The following is a 15,126-nucleotide window of genomic DNA, read 5'->3' on the forward strand; positions in this document are numbered from 1 at the left end:
CCCTCCCCCTTCTCCTCCCAGTGCTGCAGCTCACTACTGTATGAGGACTTTCAAGAGAGAGCAGAACAACAGAAGACACCAAAGATCCTGTTTTGATCATAAACCACGTTCATCATGCATAAAACAGATGGGACCATGCTGATCGCTGCCCTGTGCCTTATGTGCATGCCAATAGGTGGGTATATGTGTGCCAGTCCGCTTAGATTCATTTCAAGTTTATCAAATGTGAGGAGTAGCCTGTGGTAGGAAGCCTGGCTGAACTACACCCCATAGAGAAAAGAAATGTAGTCATTGCAAACGTCCATGCTTATTGAGGCGCGTTCATATGTGCATGTAACATCTGGAGATATTTGGGGAGGTTTCTCAGTGGGGCGCATGAAATGACAGGATACGCATTTGCTAAAAGTTGTTCCTTTGGAGGGTAGAGCCCTGACCAAGTTTTCACCCCCAGTAGAGGAGGAGATGATCCCAACTAAGACTGGGCCCCCTAGCAGTCACATGGTCTGCCGCTATGGTAGTTCCGCCTCTGTGCAGGGACTATCGCTAGTCCCTGTTGCCATCACTGAAGTATCATTGGCTTTGTTAAGGTTAGAGATTTAGGCCTCATGCACACGACCGTTGTTGTGTCCGTTGTTCCGTTTTCCGTGATTTTCTGCTGACCCATTGACTTTCAATGGGTCCGTGGAAAACTCGGCTAATGTACCGTTTGTCATCCGCGTCCGTGATCCGTGTTTCCAGTCCGTGAAAAAAATAGGACCCAACCTTTTTTTTTCACGGACAACGGTTCGCGGACCCATTCAAGTCAAAGGGTCTGTGAAAAAACACTGAGGCACACAAGATTGTCATCCGCGTCCGTTTTTTTCCTATCATTTGCATGGCAAACTTGACTTAGATTTTTTTTTACTTTCCTTCATGTCTGGAGATCCTCCAAAAATAAAGGAAGGCACACGGAAACAAAAACTGACACGGATCACGGAACAACGGAACCCCTTTTTGCGGACCGCAAAAAAATACTGTCTTTCAGTGTGCATGAGGCCTAACTCTAATATTGTATTGTGGTGTTGCCATGTCAGACTACCTGCACGCGGATACCAGTTTCAAAACAGAAATTCCACATGGACTTTCAAACAGATTTCTCAGCGTTTCCACTGAGAAATTGTCTGCACCGTGTACATGAGATTTAGAAAATCTGCTCGAAAATCTATTTCTATAGTTGGTACTGTACTGTGCTGCAGATTTTCTACACCGAAATCCAAGTGGTGTGTTATTTTTTTTTTCATTTGTGGTGCTTTTTTGAGTCAGTTATTTTATTAAAAAAAAATTTAATCTTAGTATGCTCTGGCTATAGCTTTTTTTAACTGTGTCTACAGGAAAAATCAGGCTACAGTCAATGCTTTGGTTTGTTTTGCAGACAGAACGCACCCATTCTATTCACTGATCTGTTGAATAGGTAATTGATTTTAAATAGATTGTAAGGCCTCGTTCACACTTCAGTGTTTGGTCAGTGATTTCCATCAGTGATTTTTCTGAGCCAAAGGCCCCATGCACACGGCCGTTGTTCACGGCCGTGTGCGGGCCGTGGAACCGCGGCCTGGATCCCTCCTGAGAGCAGGAGCGCACGGCGTCACTGGTTGCTATGACGCCGTGCGCTCCCTGCTGCCGGCACAGTACAGTAATACACTGGTATAGATCATACCAGTGTGTTACTGTATTGCGGCGGCAGCAGGGAGCGCACGGCGTCATAGCAACCAGTGACGCCGTGCGCTCCTGCTCTCAGGAGGGATCCAGGCCGCGGTTCCACGGCCCGCACACGGCTGTGAACAACGGCCGTGTGCATGGGGCCAAAACCAGAAGTGGAGCCTCCACAGACATGAGGTAGAAGGGAAAGATCTGCTCCTGTTCTGTGTTTAGAGCCGCACCTGGTTTTGGCTCACAAATCACTGACTAAACACTGAAGTGTGAACGAGGCCTAAGATTTTGTCTGATCCCTCCTCGCTGCTGCTGGCCGGGACATACTCATCTGATGCTCTGAGTGGTAATTCGGTAATTCTTTGCCTGGCCGGTGGCTGCAGATGCCTTTCCAACAGAATTTCTGCATTTCCGCACTAAATCAACACAACTTTAATGGGGTTTAGCTGCGCCCGGGCCACGTGACCAGTGTTTGTGACGTCACTGGCCTAGGGTAAGCAGCGAGAAGGCCGCAGCACTCACAGGAGCACTGGGGGTTCTCAAACAGGAGTCCCAAGTGTCGGACGCCCACTAATCAGAGGCTGATGACCTATCCATAGAATAGGTTATCAGTTACAAATAGTCGGATAAGCCCTTTTAAGTCCCCTATTGAAGTCTAAGGGGAAAACCATTTTATACAGTACCTGGTGTAGATTTTAAAATTTGACACATGGCAGGTCAATTTCCACACGTCAAAAATATGCAACGTCTACATGAGATTTGGTGCGCTGTCCGCATCCATATGTCCGTCCTGTGAAGCATGTCCTACTCTGGTCCGCATTGCGGATGAGAATAGCCATTTCTATTCATGGGAGTGAGAAAAATGCACACATAAAATGTCTGTATTTTGCACATCTATGGTTTGAGGACCGCAGCACGTCATGTGCATGAAGCCTTAAAACCTTGGATACCGGGGTTGTGTGTTTTTTTTTATTTTTTTATTTTATTTGTTTTCCGTTCACATAGCCGTATGAGGGCTTGTTTTATGTGAATAGAAGCGAATAGCGTCGGCATTGATCACGGCACCTGAGGGGTTAAATGACTGAGGCAGCCCGATCGCCACTCCCCGTCAGGTATGGAGCGGGCTCACTGCATACTCCATATACCCGCAGCTGCATAATTTTTTTTTGTTTTTTTGTTTTTTTTCGGGCTGCAGTGGGTGTGGGGCCCTCGTTCTCGTGATTGGTGAAACCCAGCATTAGGAACCCCACTGATCTAATAGTTATCCCCTATCCTGTCGATGGTGATAACTTGTAACCAGAACACCGCTTTAACTGGGGTTGTGCAGGGAGGCTATGATGCGGCTACCACGACCTCTCCCATCTGCAGCGGCTGATGGCCACGCGATTTAGTGGTTAACAGGAGTATTGCCTATAAGTTCCTGTGGTCATAGGCCGGCATGTGTGGGTGAGATTGCAGTGACCACATCCACCCTGTGGAAAACCAGCCTAATTGTCATTTTTAGATGCACTGGAACTATAACAAATGGTTTCCTGTGTAATGTACAATGAACATGTTCAGACAAGTAGAAAAGTGTGATTACACTTACTGGGACCCGATATTAACCTCACCGGCTAGAAACCGAGAATATTTGAGGATGACTCATATTTTATCACAGCCTGCAGCATATTTTCTGTATGTAAGATGTCGCTGCATTTTTTAACTACACCTCTAAAGTATTTATACAATGTCCTAGAAGTCCTAGAAATACAAACCAGTGTCAAAGTATAAGGCTAGGTCTACACGACGACATTTGTCGCACCAATGTCGCGCGACAATTTTTATAATGGCAGTCTATGGTGTCACACTGCAACATGCTGCGACTGCGACGCAACAGTCGCAGAAAATCCATTCGAGATTTCCATTCGAAATGTTGTCGTGTAGACCTAGCCTAAATCTGAGTGCTGGAGCAGGGGGCGAACACTACTGCAACTGATTAGATGGTGGCAATAGCAAGCAGTAGGAAAACTGTCTGGAGATCCTTTTAAACTGCTGCAAGAAAATTAGAATTCCTAGAGATGTATAGGCCAGGCTTGCATGTCCTCTGCTGAAGTGCAGCCTCATCCCTACACTGTGTGATTGCTTTTACAACTTTTGGAGCTGGCTCCTAGGCTGGAGTAAGACTTGTCTAGGGAGAGAAAAGAAATTAAGCAAAAAAGAAAAAAAAAGTGAGAGACTAGAGAAAAAAAGAGTCCTAGGAGACATTATTATGTCATACACAAATTTTCAGGCCAATTAGAGCACTTTCGATTCAGGTAGAATTGATTTGGACATGAATCGGTCGACAAATTCAATAGAATTTTGAGCAATTGGCTCCTCTCTATCACCAAGCTTAATTCTCCTTCTGCTACCTATTATATTTACGATGGTAAGTGGCTACCAATTATTCTGGATAAACAGGTGAATAATGTAGGATTTAGGGTACTTTCACATCTGTACTAAAGGTATCTGGCAGGCTGTTCTGGCAGAGGAACAGCCTGCCAGAGTTCACTTTATCTGGCATAGCCGGATAGGGCTATGCATCGCCAGACCCCATTGACAATAATGGAATACGGTGGGGATTCGGATGGTTTCTGGCATGAGTGCCGGGCTTTGGCTGGACAAAAAATGTGCCAAACCCAACTGGATCTCATTATAGTTCATGGGCCCGGGCGGTGAACTGCAGTATCCATCTAGGCCAGATCCAGGGAACTCCGGCAAGTTGTTCCTCTACCAGAACAGCCTTCTGGATACCTTTAGTGTGATGTGAAACTAGCCTTTCTGGCCGTCCCATAGAGAATGGCACAAGCCCTTCACTGTCCCTGTTGTGCCCTTTCCTTCCTATGAGTTTCCTCTGGTTGTAGCACAATATTCTTCAAGGGAAATTGAAAAATTAGGATACTTAATCACGGTGGTGCAGATAGGAGAACATAGCAGTGGCTAAGGGAGCTGTGTGAAGTGTTCCTCAGGACTTTTAATTTTACCTTACCGTTCCCTGAAATATAAGACTTGTCTAGACCTGACAACTACAGTTTCCATCATTTCTGGTTCTAGCATGCAGAGGCATGCATTTTCTCTTGGATAGGTTACAATTAGCCTGATGCACTTGGATAAATGCAACAATATCGGGAAATTAGCCTTGAATAGTGATGCTCAAAATTACTTTTATGTGCAACGAAGACTTTCAAAATCGAGACAATCAATGTATCCCATGTTAACATAATAGGAAGTTGACCCCTTCTCTTTGGCAGCCTGTCCTGCCTGTCTTCTGACATCATACACTAGATCCTTCAAAATGAATCCAGATGTGATCCTGTCTTGAAGGGATGGAAAGGCCGGATGCTTCCGTATCATCAACTCACATCTGCCATGACAGAGGATTTTCCAATGGAAGAATGCTCAGGACGGAATTTATTTTCTCTGTCGCCTTGCACTGCATTACAGAAGTAAAAAAAAAAAAATAGTGACCTCTAGTGTGGTCGTACATGTGATACTTGTGCAGTTTTAGGTTATTGATTTTGTTATTTCTGTTCTTTGTTTTCCAGTGTTCGGCAGTGACTGTGCACCTTATGTGGGACCTGATTTCTCTCCCAATAGAGGACAGACCTGTGTACTTTCATTCTGTGCAGGCACCTGCACTAGCCGGTATTGTAGCATTATACCGGGCACAGAGCTGGACCAGTCCCAATTCATGTGTATTTTGACTAAGTAAGTATCATAAATGAATACAATAGTACAGTTCAATAATGCTTTAGCGTTCTAGAATTCTATAGCTTTAGCTTTTATACTGTGTCTTGAAGCCTACAATCACATATGACTACACAGGGGAGATATATTAATACTGGCACACCTTACTAGTATTGCAACAGTCTCTCTCCTAGTGCAGTGCCAAAGTCTTAATACAATGCCTGGCTTTGTCTTCCAACACTTTCCAAAGTAAAAAAAAATTAAAATAAAATTAGAAAACAGTGCCACCATTCAAGGGAACGGAGCTTAGCCCCGCCCAGGCCAGTTGATACTAGTCGTGACGTCACTGGGCCAGCGGTAAACAGTGAGAAGCCCGTGGCGCTGCTGGAGCGCCTCTGCCTTCTGAAACAGCTGATCGGCGAGGGTCCCGGGTAGGGCTGCAGTAAACGAATATTTTTGTAATCGAGTATTCTATCGATTATATTTCTCGATTCATCGAGTAATCTAATAAGAAAAATTAGATTAAAATAACGTACGTAATTAGGTATGTATAAAGTTATTGGTTTAGAGAGGGGTTAATGAAGGCACCTCCAAGGTGCTTCCATTAACCCCTCCAAACCAATAACTTTATACATGCCCATTGGGTTTGGAGGGGTTAATGGAAGCACCTTGGCATTAGGCATGTATAAAGTTATTGGTTTGAAGAGGTTAATGGAAGCACCTTGGAGGTGCCTTCATTAACCCCTCTCTAAACCAATAACTTTATACATACCAAGGTGGTGCCTGCAGCCTCCATTAACCACTCTCTCTCCATCTGCCTGCCCACAGCCTCTGATCTGCCTCCCCCCTCCAGCCTCTGATCTGCCTCCCCCCCTCCAGCCTCTGATCTGCCTCCCCCCCCTCCAGCCTCTGATCTGCCTCCCCCCCCCTCCAGCCTCTGATCTGCCTCCCCCCCTCCAGCCTCTGATCTGCCTCCCCCCCCCCCTCCAGCCTCTGATCTGCCTCCCCCCTCCAGCCTCTGATCTGCCTCCCCCCCTCCAGCCTCTGATCTGCCTCCCCCCTCCAGCCTCTGATCTGCCTCCCCCCTCCAGCCTCTGATCTGCCTCCCCCCCAGCCTCCCCCCCTCCAGCCTCTGATCTGCCTCCCCCAGCCTCTGATCTGCCTCCCCCCCCAGCCTCTGATCTGCCTCCCCCCCAGCCTCTGATCTGCCTCCCCCCAGCCTCCCCCCCAGCCTCTGATCTGCCTCCCCCCAGCCTCTGATCTGCCTCCCCCCAGCCTCTGATCTGCCTCCCCCCCAGCCTCCCCCCCCTCCAGCCTCTGATCTGCCTCCCCCCAGCCTCTGATCTGCCTCCCCCCAGCCTCTGATCTGCCTCCCCCCCTCCAGCCTCTGATCTGCCTCCCCCCTCCAGCCTCTGATCTGCCTCCCCCCAGCCTCCCCCCCTCCCACCTCGATCTTCCCCTACCCCCCCAGCCTCTGATACTTCCTCCCCCCACCTCTGATCTGCCTCCCCCCAAGCCTCTGATCTGCCTCCCCCCTCCAGCCTCCCCCCTCCGCCTCTGATCTGCCTCCCCCCCAGCCTCTGATCTTGCCTCCCCCCCAGCCTCTGATCTGCCTCCCCCCAGCCTCTGATCTGCCTCACCCCCAGCCTCTGATCTGCCTCCCCCCTCCAGCCTCTGATCTGCCTCCCCCCCCCTCCAGCCTCTGATCTCCTCCCCCCTCCAGCCTCTGATCTGCCCTCCCCCCGCTCAGCCGCTGATCTCCTCCCCCCCCTCCAGCCTCTGATCTGCCTCCCCCCCTCCAGCCTCTGATCTCCTCCCCCCCTCCAGCCTCTGATCTGCCTCCCACCCCCTCCAGCCTCTGATCTGCCTCCCCCTCCAGCCTCTGATCTGGCCTCCTCCCTCCCTCCAGCCTCTGATCTGCCTCCCCCCTCCAGCCTCTGATCTGGCCTCCCCCTCCCCTCCAGCCTCTGATCTGCCTCCACCCCCTCCAGCCTCTGATCTGCCTCCCCCCCAGCCTCCCCCCCTCCAGCCTCTGATCTGCCTCCCCCCCCAGCCTCTGATCTGCCTCCCCCCAGCCTCTGATCTGCCTCCCCCCAGCCTCTGATCTGCCTCCCCCCAGCCTCTGATCTGCCTCCCCCCAAGCCTCTGATCTGCCTCCCCCCCAGCCTCCCCCCTCCAGCCTCTGATCTGCCTCCCCCCCAGCCTCCCCCCTCCAGCCTCTGATCTGCCTCCCCCCCAGCCTCTGATCTGCCTCCCCCCCAGCCTCTAATCTGCCTCCCCCCTCCAGCCTCTGATCTGCCTCCCCCCCAGCCTCCCCCCCCTCCAGCCTCTGATCTGCCTCCCCCCCTCCAGCCTCTGATCTGCCTCCCCCCCTCCAGCCTCTGATCTGCCTCCCCCCTCCAGCCTCTGATCTGCCTCCCCCCCTCCAGCCTCTGATCTGCCTCCCCCCCTCCAGCCTCTGATCTGCCTCCCCCCCTCCAGCCTCTGATCTGCCTCCCCCCCTCCAGCCTCTGATCTGCCTCCCCCAGCCTCTGATCTGCCCCCCCTCCCCAGCCTCTGATCTGCCTCTGATCTGCCTGCCCCCTCTGGTAACGCAACCCCCCCCCCCTCCCTCCCTCCCCAGTATTAATCATTGGTGGCAGTGGCCACAGGGTCCCCCCCCCCCCATCATTGGTGGCAGTTTGCAGTTCCGATCGGTTACCATGGCAGCCAGGAGTCACGCTACTGAAGTCCTGGCTGCCATGGTATGTTAGTGGGCAGAGAGCAGCGCATTATACTCACGTGCGCTGTGGCCGCCGGTCGCTCCTTCTCATAGGTCTGTGCGGCGCATTGCTAATGCTGTAAGCATTAGCAATCCACCGCACAGACAGAAGGAGCGACCGGCGGCCACAGCGCACGTGAGTATAATGCGCTGCTCTCTGCTCACTAACATACCATGACAGCCAGGACTTCAGTAGCGTCCTGGCTGTCATGGTAACCGATCGGAGCCCCAGCATTACACTGCTGGGGCTCCGATCGGAACTGCAAACTGCCACCAATGATGGGGGGAGGAGGGGGACACTGGGATATGGCCGGCAGATTCATTGGTAGTGCAGTGGCCACAGTCCCTCCCCTCCTCCTCCTACTCTGTCCTCATTGGTGTTGAGCGGCAGCCGCGCACAGTGGGGAGGGAGAGACTCCCTCCGCCTCCCTCCTCCTCCCTCCTCTGTGCCGGCCGGCTCAGTCCTGCCTCTCTGGCCTCCGGAGGACACGGAAGCGGTGAGTGAGACGCTTAATTTCACTCCCGCTCCGTGATCACGTGATTTAACGATTCCTTGATGCAGGGAAACTGCATCGATGAATTTTTTGACTCGATTTAATCGAGTTATTCGAATAATCGTTTCAGCCCTAGTCCCGGGTCTCGGACCCCCGCCGATCAGATGCTGATGATCTCCTAACTGTATGAGTGGACCCAGATGGTAGGGCGCTCATACTCTGGAACCTCGGACCCTGAGTCGCCCTGATAATTTCACTCCATCCTGAAAGCCACATTCAATAAAAAACCCTAGTGGCCAGACCCAGCCAGGTAGTTAACCCCACCAGTACCAGACAGGAAAAGAACCAGGAGGAAGGTAAAAACATGCTGCAACAACAACACGTTGCCCCTGGCAACCAGCATGCACGGCACATGTGTCACTGCGAACAACAGTACCGTCGCACAGCCGTGACAATTATGTTTATGAGTACAAAGCATGTTTATTTACAAAATACAGTAGATGCATATTCATCACAAACTAGCTTATTTTGTAAATTTAAAATAAAAAAATCAATGATTTGGGTGGTATATTGAAATGAATAAGCAGTTTTGTACTATATTTGTCTTTTTCTTCCTTAAATATTTAATTAAAACTTGTCCACTGGATAGGTGATAAGTGCTGTATTGGTGGGGGTCTGATCGCCGATTCCCCCATTTTATTCCCAGCCACAAGACTGTAGAGGTGGTCAGGTGTGTGTCTTGCTGCTCCATTCAAACTCTATGGCACTGACAGGAAAACAGACCCTGACGATCTACCATTTAATACCTATCCAGAATTGTTTCCAGGTGGGATGCCCCTTTAATACCAAAGTGTCTTTCATTGTCACGTTGTTAAAAAAAATAAAAATAAAATCCTATTAAAATTGGAGTGGAAGCTGTCACGTAGCTTCCTTATACAAGACTCAAGAAAGAAATTACAAAATAGTACATTGTTTCTGAAAAAATATATCTTTAATCATTGTCTTATGTATTTACTATATTTAATATGATATAATATTTGAATATTTGAAAATGAATTGAATGGTGAGGCATAAACACTGGATGCATTTTATTAATGGCACCTTTTTTTCTTTTCAATAGCCTTTACTTTGTGGTTGGATGCTGCATCGTAGCCTTCTTATTACTGATTTTTGGAATTATCTCTTGTTTTTGCAAGTCCCTCTGTGCGTGTTTTAGACTCTGTTGTCCAAGACGTTCACAAAGTAAGTAAAAAGTATCTGCATACAGTACCCTGTGACAGTGAAACTGTCATATGCAATTCCATTACAGTAGAAAAAAGTGACTCCTCCTTAGGCCTCATTCACACTTCTGCATCTGTTTAGCGGTCCGCAAACTGTGGATCCACAAAATCTGGATGCAGTCCATGTGCCATCTGCATTTTTTCTTTTTTTGTGGACCCATTGACTTCAATGGGTCCATGGTCAGCATTTTGAACATATTCTATCTTTTTGTAGAACAGACATGGAGATGCAGAAAGCACACAGATCATCCATACGTCCATTCCGTAAATGGGTCGGCCAAAAAAATGCAAATGGCAAACACATCCATATGTTGCTGATTTGCAGTTTGCGTACCTGTAAAACAGATATGGTCACATGCATGAGGCCTTATTCAGTGGGGTTTTCCAGGAGATATCCACCGCTGTTCTGACATTGTTGTGGTCACCTCTGTTTTTCACTTTCTGTCCCAGCTCAGGATGGCGGAATTGCCAGGCAGTTCCGCTCAGCCAATCGCAGGCCGGTACGGGTCACCACTAAGGCCAGCAATTGGCATTTCCAGAATGTTGAGTCAGGACAGGAAGTGAAAGCAGCCTGGATGGGGGCAGAGTTGAAATTGCAGTGGCAGAGGATCAGTAGAAGTGAGGCTTTTGTGTTTTATTTTTACCCCATTTTTAAATATCCCTTTAAGGATAGTAAAATTATTGCATGTTTTCCACATGGTCTTAAAGTCATACATATGACTTGGGCATGAGCCCCGACAAAGTATGGCAAGAAAGTGAGTAGAGAACAATATATTACAGATTTCTACAACATAGATCTGTAATGCAGCAGTATTCATGTAGGCTTAAATGTAAGAACACTTCTTAAATGGTCACTGACGTTTCACACAACTTTTCACAAACAAAAAAGCCTCTTTCTCCACTTATCTGCTGTTTTGCTGTCACCACCCTAAAAACAGTCACTCATTCAGTCCAATACTTCTTGAGAAAACAAGGCAGATTGACAGCTCACTGAGGGATCAGATTACAGCTTTCTATAGAAGTCTATATGGAATAGAGGGCGGAGAGGAGTTAACTACGGGGACGGAGACATTGGCTGCAGAAGCTTTATTCACATCAGTACTGCCCAGTGCTTCTCAAAAATATAAAATTTGATTCTGAGTGAGTGAAGTCATACAAAGGCCAGAAAAGTCATCTGAAGGTGTAGGCGAGCTTTAAACTTTTGGATAAACAAATGGGTTTCACCATGTCTCCTCCAGAAAGAAGAAGAAATTAATAGACCCCATATATTTTATGAACTATAATTTTATTGGATTACATTTTAAACCAGTTTTGACTGGAAAATACAAATTCTTCACTTCCCTTTTAGTTTTATTCCAGTCAAAGTATGCAGCTCCATAAGCTAGTCATACATATTAGAAAAACTATGGCTGAACTTGAAATTAAAATTGCTAAAATTTCTGTACTCCTCCGGCTTCCTCGCACCTCACCAAGCAAAGCCCTGTCCATTCTATAGTAGCTGTGCCTCGTATTGCAGCTCAGGCCCATTCCCTTGAATAAGAATGGACTGCGGCTAGGCCGTGTGACCAATAAACATAACGTTGCAAGCCTTGAAAAAGCTGATCGACAGGGGTGTCGGGAGTGATACTCCAACCGATCAGATATTGATGACCTGATCCTGAGGAAAGATCATCCATATTAAACACCTGGAAAACCCCTTTAAGAAAATATCTTTTCATACTGTATAGTCCATAGTGTAAGGCTACTTTCACATCTGCGTTTTTGCTGTTTGATTTTGAGATCTGGCATGGGATCTCAAAACTACGGCAAAACACTTCAGTTATAATAATACAACCGGCTGCATCCATTTGGAACAGAACCATTGTAAACAAAAAAACATTGAAAGTCAATGGGCGCCGGATCCGTTTTTTTGTGTCCGAAAAACCGGATCCGGCACCCTTGACTTACATGGTTTTTGGTGCCAGATCCGGCTTCTTCAGTTTCCCATGCCGCACACAAAAACGCTGCTTGTAGCGCTTTTGTGTCCGGCGTGGGAACCTAACAAACCGGAACGGAATGCAGTTTTGTCCCTATTGACAATAAATGGGGAAAAAACTGAAGCGTTGTGCTCTGGTTTCGAGAGCCTATGCCGGATGTCAAAAACCAGACAACACAACGCAGATGTGAAAGTAGCCTAAGTTAACTCTCTTGTCTTTCTACAGCCCATGTGACTACTAGCAGAGTTTCAGTCACCAGCATCATTCGCCATCAGCCCATGATGCAAATTCCATTTTCCACACCTGCCACAGGATATGTGCCCGTGGCCAACCCATCCATGTATGCTGGACAGTGTCCACCACCATATTCAGGTGAGGCAACTGGTTATACCTTTCTTCAGTTCCAGTGTGATCTTCTGTTATCTGCATGCTGCTTGTCTATGTGTTGCTAACACAAGCATGAGAATGTGACAACTTTCACATTCAATTCAGTGTCAACAGCCTTTATGTGCCATTTCTTCAGTTGGAATACACTTTTTGGGTACATCCATACCGGATGGGTCTGTTGCGCATTTCCCGCAGCCAGAATTCCGCATTGGTAAAACCACATGGTCAAATCTTCTATAGGAAAAGGAGTAGGAATGTTTCATACCAGTCAATCACTGGTGGACAGAAAGCTTCCTTTTACTCGTTGGGTATGACCACTCGGCGTGGTCATGTTGCGGTTGCACTGCAGTTGTGTGGCAAAAAGAGCCAGAGGGGACCCTATTTAAACTAATGATTACTATTTAGTTGGCCTTCATTGTTAATGGCCATGCAGCACCTGCAATACTACACAGTCATTAACAATGCAGACCGACTATACAGTGCAGTCCTCATTAGCTTTTTTTTTTTTGTAGGGCCTGTTGTGGCCTGTAAAGCCATATGGTACCCAACTATACCGTGGCCATGTCGCAGCCGCCACATTGCCACACCAGTGTTCATACCCTTTAAAAAGAGATTCTGCAGCAGTTAAGATGGATATTCTAAGAAGTAATGCATAAATGCATTGTCCTCATTTTGCTAGGACAATCTCAGGAGCCAAACCACATAGGGGCAGGGCTTGTGCAATTCCCATGAAAAAATCTAACATTCCTTGGCAGTGTGGGAGCTTAAATGTCCAGATTTTGGCTATTCAAAGGTTGGCAAGTATGACTTTAAATCATAAAGAATATTAGAACTCATGACTTGCATAAATGTACTCTCGCTCAGACCGTGTGCTATTATATGGTCATAGAAGTCCCTGGTGACTTCTAATATGCTTAAAATTTACAGAAGAGGGAGAAACATTGACTAAACCACTAGTCCTTAAAGGGATTCTGCAGTTTGTTTAAACTGATTATCTATCCTCTGGATAGATCATCAGCATCTGATCGCTGGGGTTCCGACACCTGGGACTCCCGCCGATCAGCTGTTTGAGAAGGCAGCGGCGCGGCCTTCTAACTGTTTACCGCTGGCCCAGTGACGTCACGACTAGTATCAACTGGCCTGGGCGGGGCTAAGCTCCATTCAAGTGAACAGAGCTTAGCCCCGCCCAGGCCAGTTGATACTAGGGGATAGATCATCAGTTTAAACAGACTGCAGAACCCCTTTAACATATTTGTTAAGAGATCTTTTTAAAAAAAAAATTTTTTTTTATTCATTTCACTCCTTTTGGTTTAAAAAACTTTTTTTCGATTTGGTCTTTATTAGAACTTTTCAGCCGTTTTGTCTGAATTCCTGACAGCTCATAAACATTCATTATAGCTAAATTCTTATAAAACTGATTAGAATATAGCTTAAATGAGTGTTTATGAGCTGTCAGGAATTCAGAGACATGGGTTGCAACATGAGCCATCAGAGCAGCAGAGGTTGATGGTGATGCATATATTTCTTGGGGACGGACCAGTTCCTTCCTCGGGTTAAAGGGGTTATCCAACCCCTGAAATGCCCCCACATATGCCCAGGCCCCTCACACACAATGTGCTTATCTCTCTTTTCCTGGCACACGCATCGCTTCTGAAGCCTGCAGGGCCACCGCTGCATCTCCACCGCGCAGGTGGCGGGCAGCCAATAGCAGGCGGCTACCGAAACGAGCCTCCCTATCATTGTGGATGACACTAGGGAGACTCGTCCCCATCAATGTCTGCTATTGGCCGCCGGTCACCATCTCTTCCCACCCCACCCCCCAATGCCAGATGTTTTCATCTGCGCAATGGGGAGATGCAGCGGCAGCCATGCGGGCTTCAGAATTGACACGGGTGCTGGGGAGAGAGGTAAGTACATTGTGTGTGAAGGGCCCAGGCATATGGGGGGAGGGGAATTTCAGGGGTCTGATAACCACTTTAAGATATTCTTTATGACAAGAAAGATCTATGAAAAACAGCAACCACAAAGTCTGTTTTTTCTGTTAAAATTTAGATTTCTGCTATGACTCGCTTTTTACCCAGTTAACTCTTATCCCTATACTTTTTGGTCAGAGACATGAAAAAATTGCTGATAGGTGCAAGGGGTAATCTTAAATTACAATATATAGAGGGCAAAGAAAGTGGACCATATTTTCCTTTCCAAATAGAGATCATTCTGGGTTGGGATTTGACACCTGAAGACCAGGGGGTCATTTGGGTGACAGTCCAGTCGATATTCTTTTTATCTGTCTACAGCACCTGAGCTATCGCACCGTACCTAACGCTTTTCTTCTTACAGGGGCAGATAACATGGCTTTTGAAGAAACCAAATAAACCGTGAGGCTTTATATACGCTGTGTGGACAAGCGATACTACTGCATCTTCAAATAATTGGAATGTTACATCTCCTTCATAGTTCAAGGATTGCCCATGTGAAATCACTCTTTAACCGACTGTTTTTCTGTTTCTGTGCTGTTTTTGCACAATTTTTTATGTTACAAATATTTTTTATTAAAGTTTCCTATGTAAAAATGTAACAGGTATAAGAATTGTATAATACAACGGGTCAGTGCCCAACAGCGTGGAAGAAACCTACCCAGATTTTAGCAGTATCAGAGACATCGGGCAGGCTGTAGAGTGTATGTAACATTGAATAACAACATAAGTGCAAAGATTTAGGCTATAGGATGGTAATGGTGGAGAGGGATGGGGATTGTTCCCCCCCCCCCCCCCCCCCCCCTAAAATGAGGAAAATTGGCCTCTACCTCACAGGGGTTATTTGCCTTCCTCTGGATC

The 15,126-nt window shown here is 47.4% G+C and overlaps 1 protein-coding gene and 1 long non-coding RNA gene across 2 annotated transcripts in view; one reads left to right on the forward strand and one right to left on the reverse strand.

Moving 5' to 3' along the window:
• The window catches only part of LOC122943336, a 23,602-nt gene extending 21,525 nt beyond the window's left edge, over positions 1 to 2,077 (reverse strand). Inside the window, exon 1 of the long non-coding RNA XR_006390854.1 lies at positions 2,017 to 2,077. This is a non-coding gene — a long non-coding RNA (uncharacterized LOC122943336). The remainder of the gene's footprint in view (positions 1 to 2,016) is intronic.
• LOC122943335 (protein shisa-4-like) lies at positions 17 to 14,867 on the forward strand. The gene is made up of 5 exons (XM_044300996.1): positions 17 to 175; positions 5,253 to 5,415; positions 9,770 to 9,891; positions 12,131 to 12,277; positions 14,630 to 14,867. Exons 1-5 carry the CDS (start codon positions 115 to 117, stop codon positions 14,662 to 14,664), a joined length of 528 nt encoding a protein of 175 aa, XP_044156931.1. The 5' UTR covers positions 17 to 114; the 3' UTR covers positions 14,665 to 14,867.
• Positions 14,868 to 15,126: the final 259 nt, after the last annotated feature.

Source organism: Bufo gargarizans, chromosome 7, assembly GCF_014858855.1.
Source record: "Bufo gargarizans isolate SCDJY-AF-19 chromosome 7, ASM1485885v1, whole genome shotgun sequence".
NCBI classification, from domain to species: domain Eukaryota; kingdom Metazoa; phylum Chordata; class Amphibia; order Anura; family Bufonidae; genus Bufo; species Bufo gargarizans.

Excerpts from the sequence above, each read along its gene's own strand:
- LOC122943335 (XM_044300996.1), top strand. The coding sequence starts at position 115 with ATGCATAAAACAGATGGGACCATGCTGATCGCTGCCCTGTGCCTTATG. Across the intron at positions 176-5,252 it reads CCTTATGTGCATGCCAATAG|TGTTCGGCAGTGACTGTGCA; the intron begins GTGGGTATATGT and ends TTTGTTTTCCAG. Across the intron at positions 12,278-14,629 it reads GTGTCCACCACCATATTCAG|GGGCAGATAACATGGCTTTT; the intron begins GTGAGGCAACTG and ends TTCTTCTTACAG.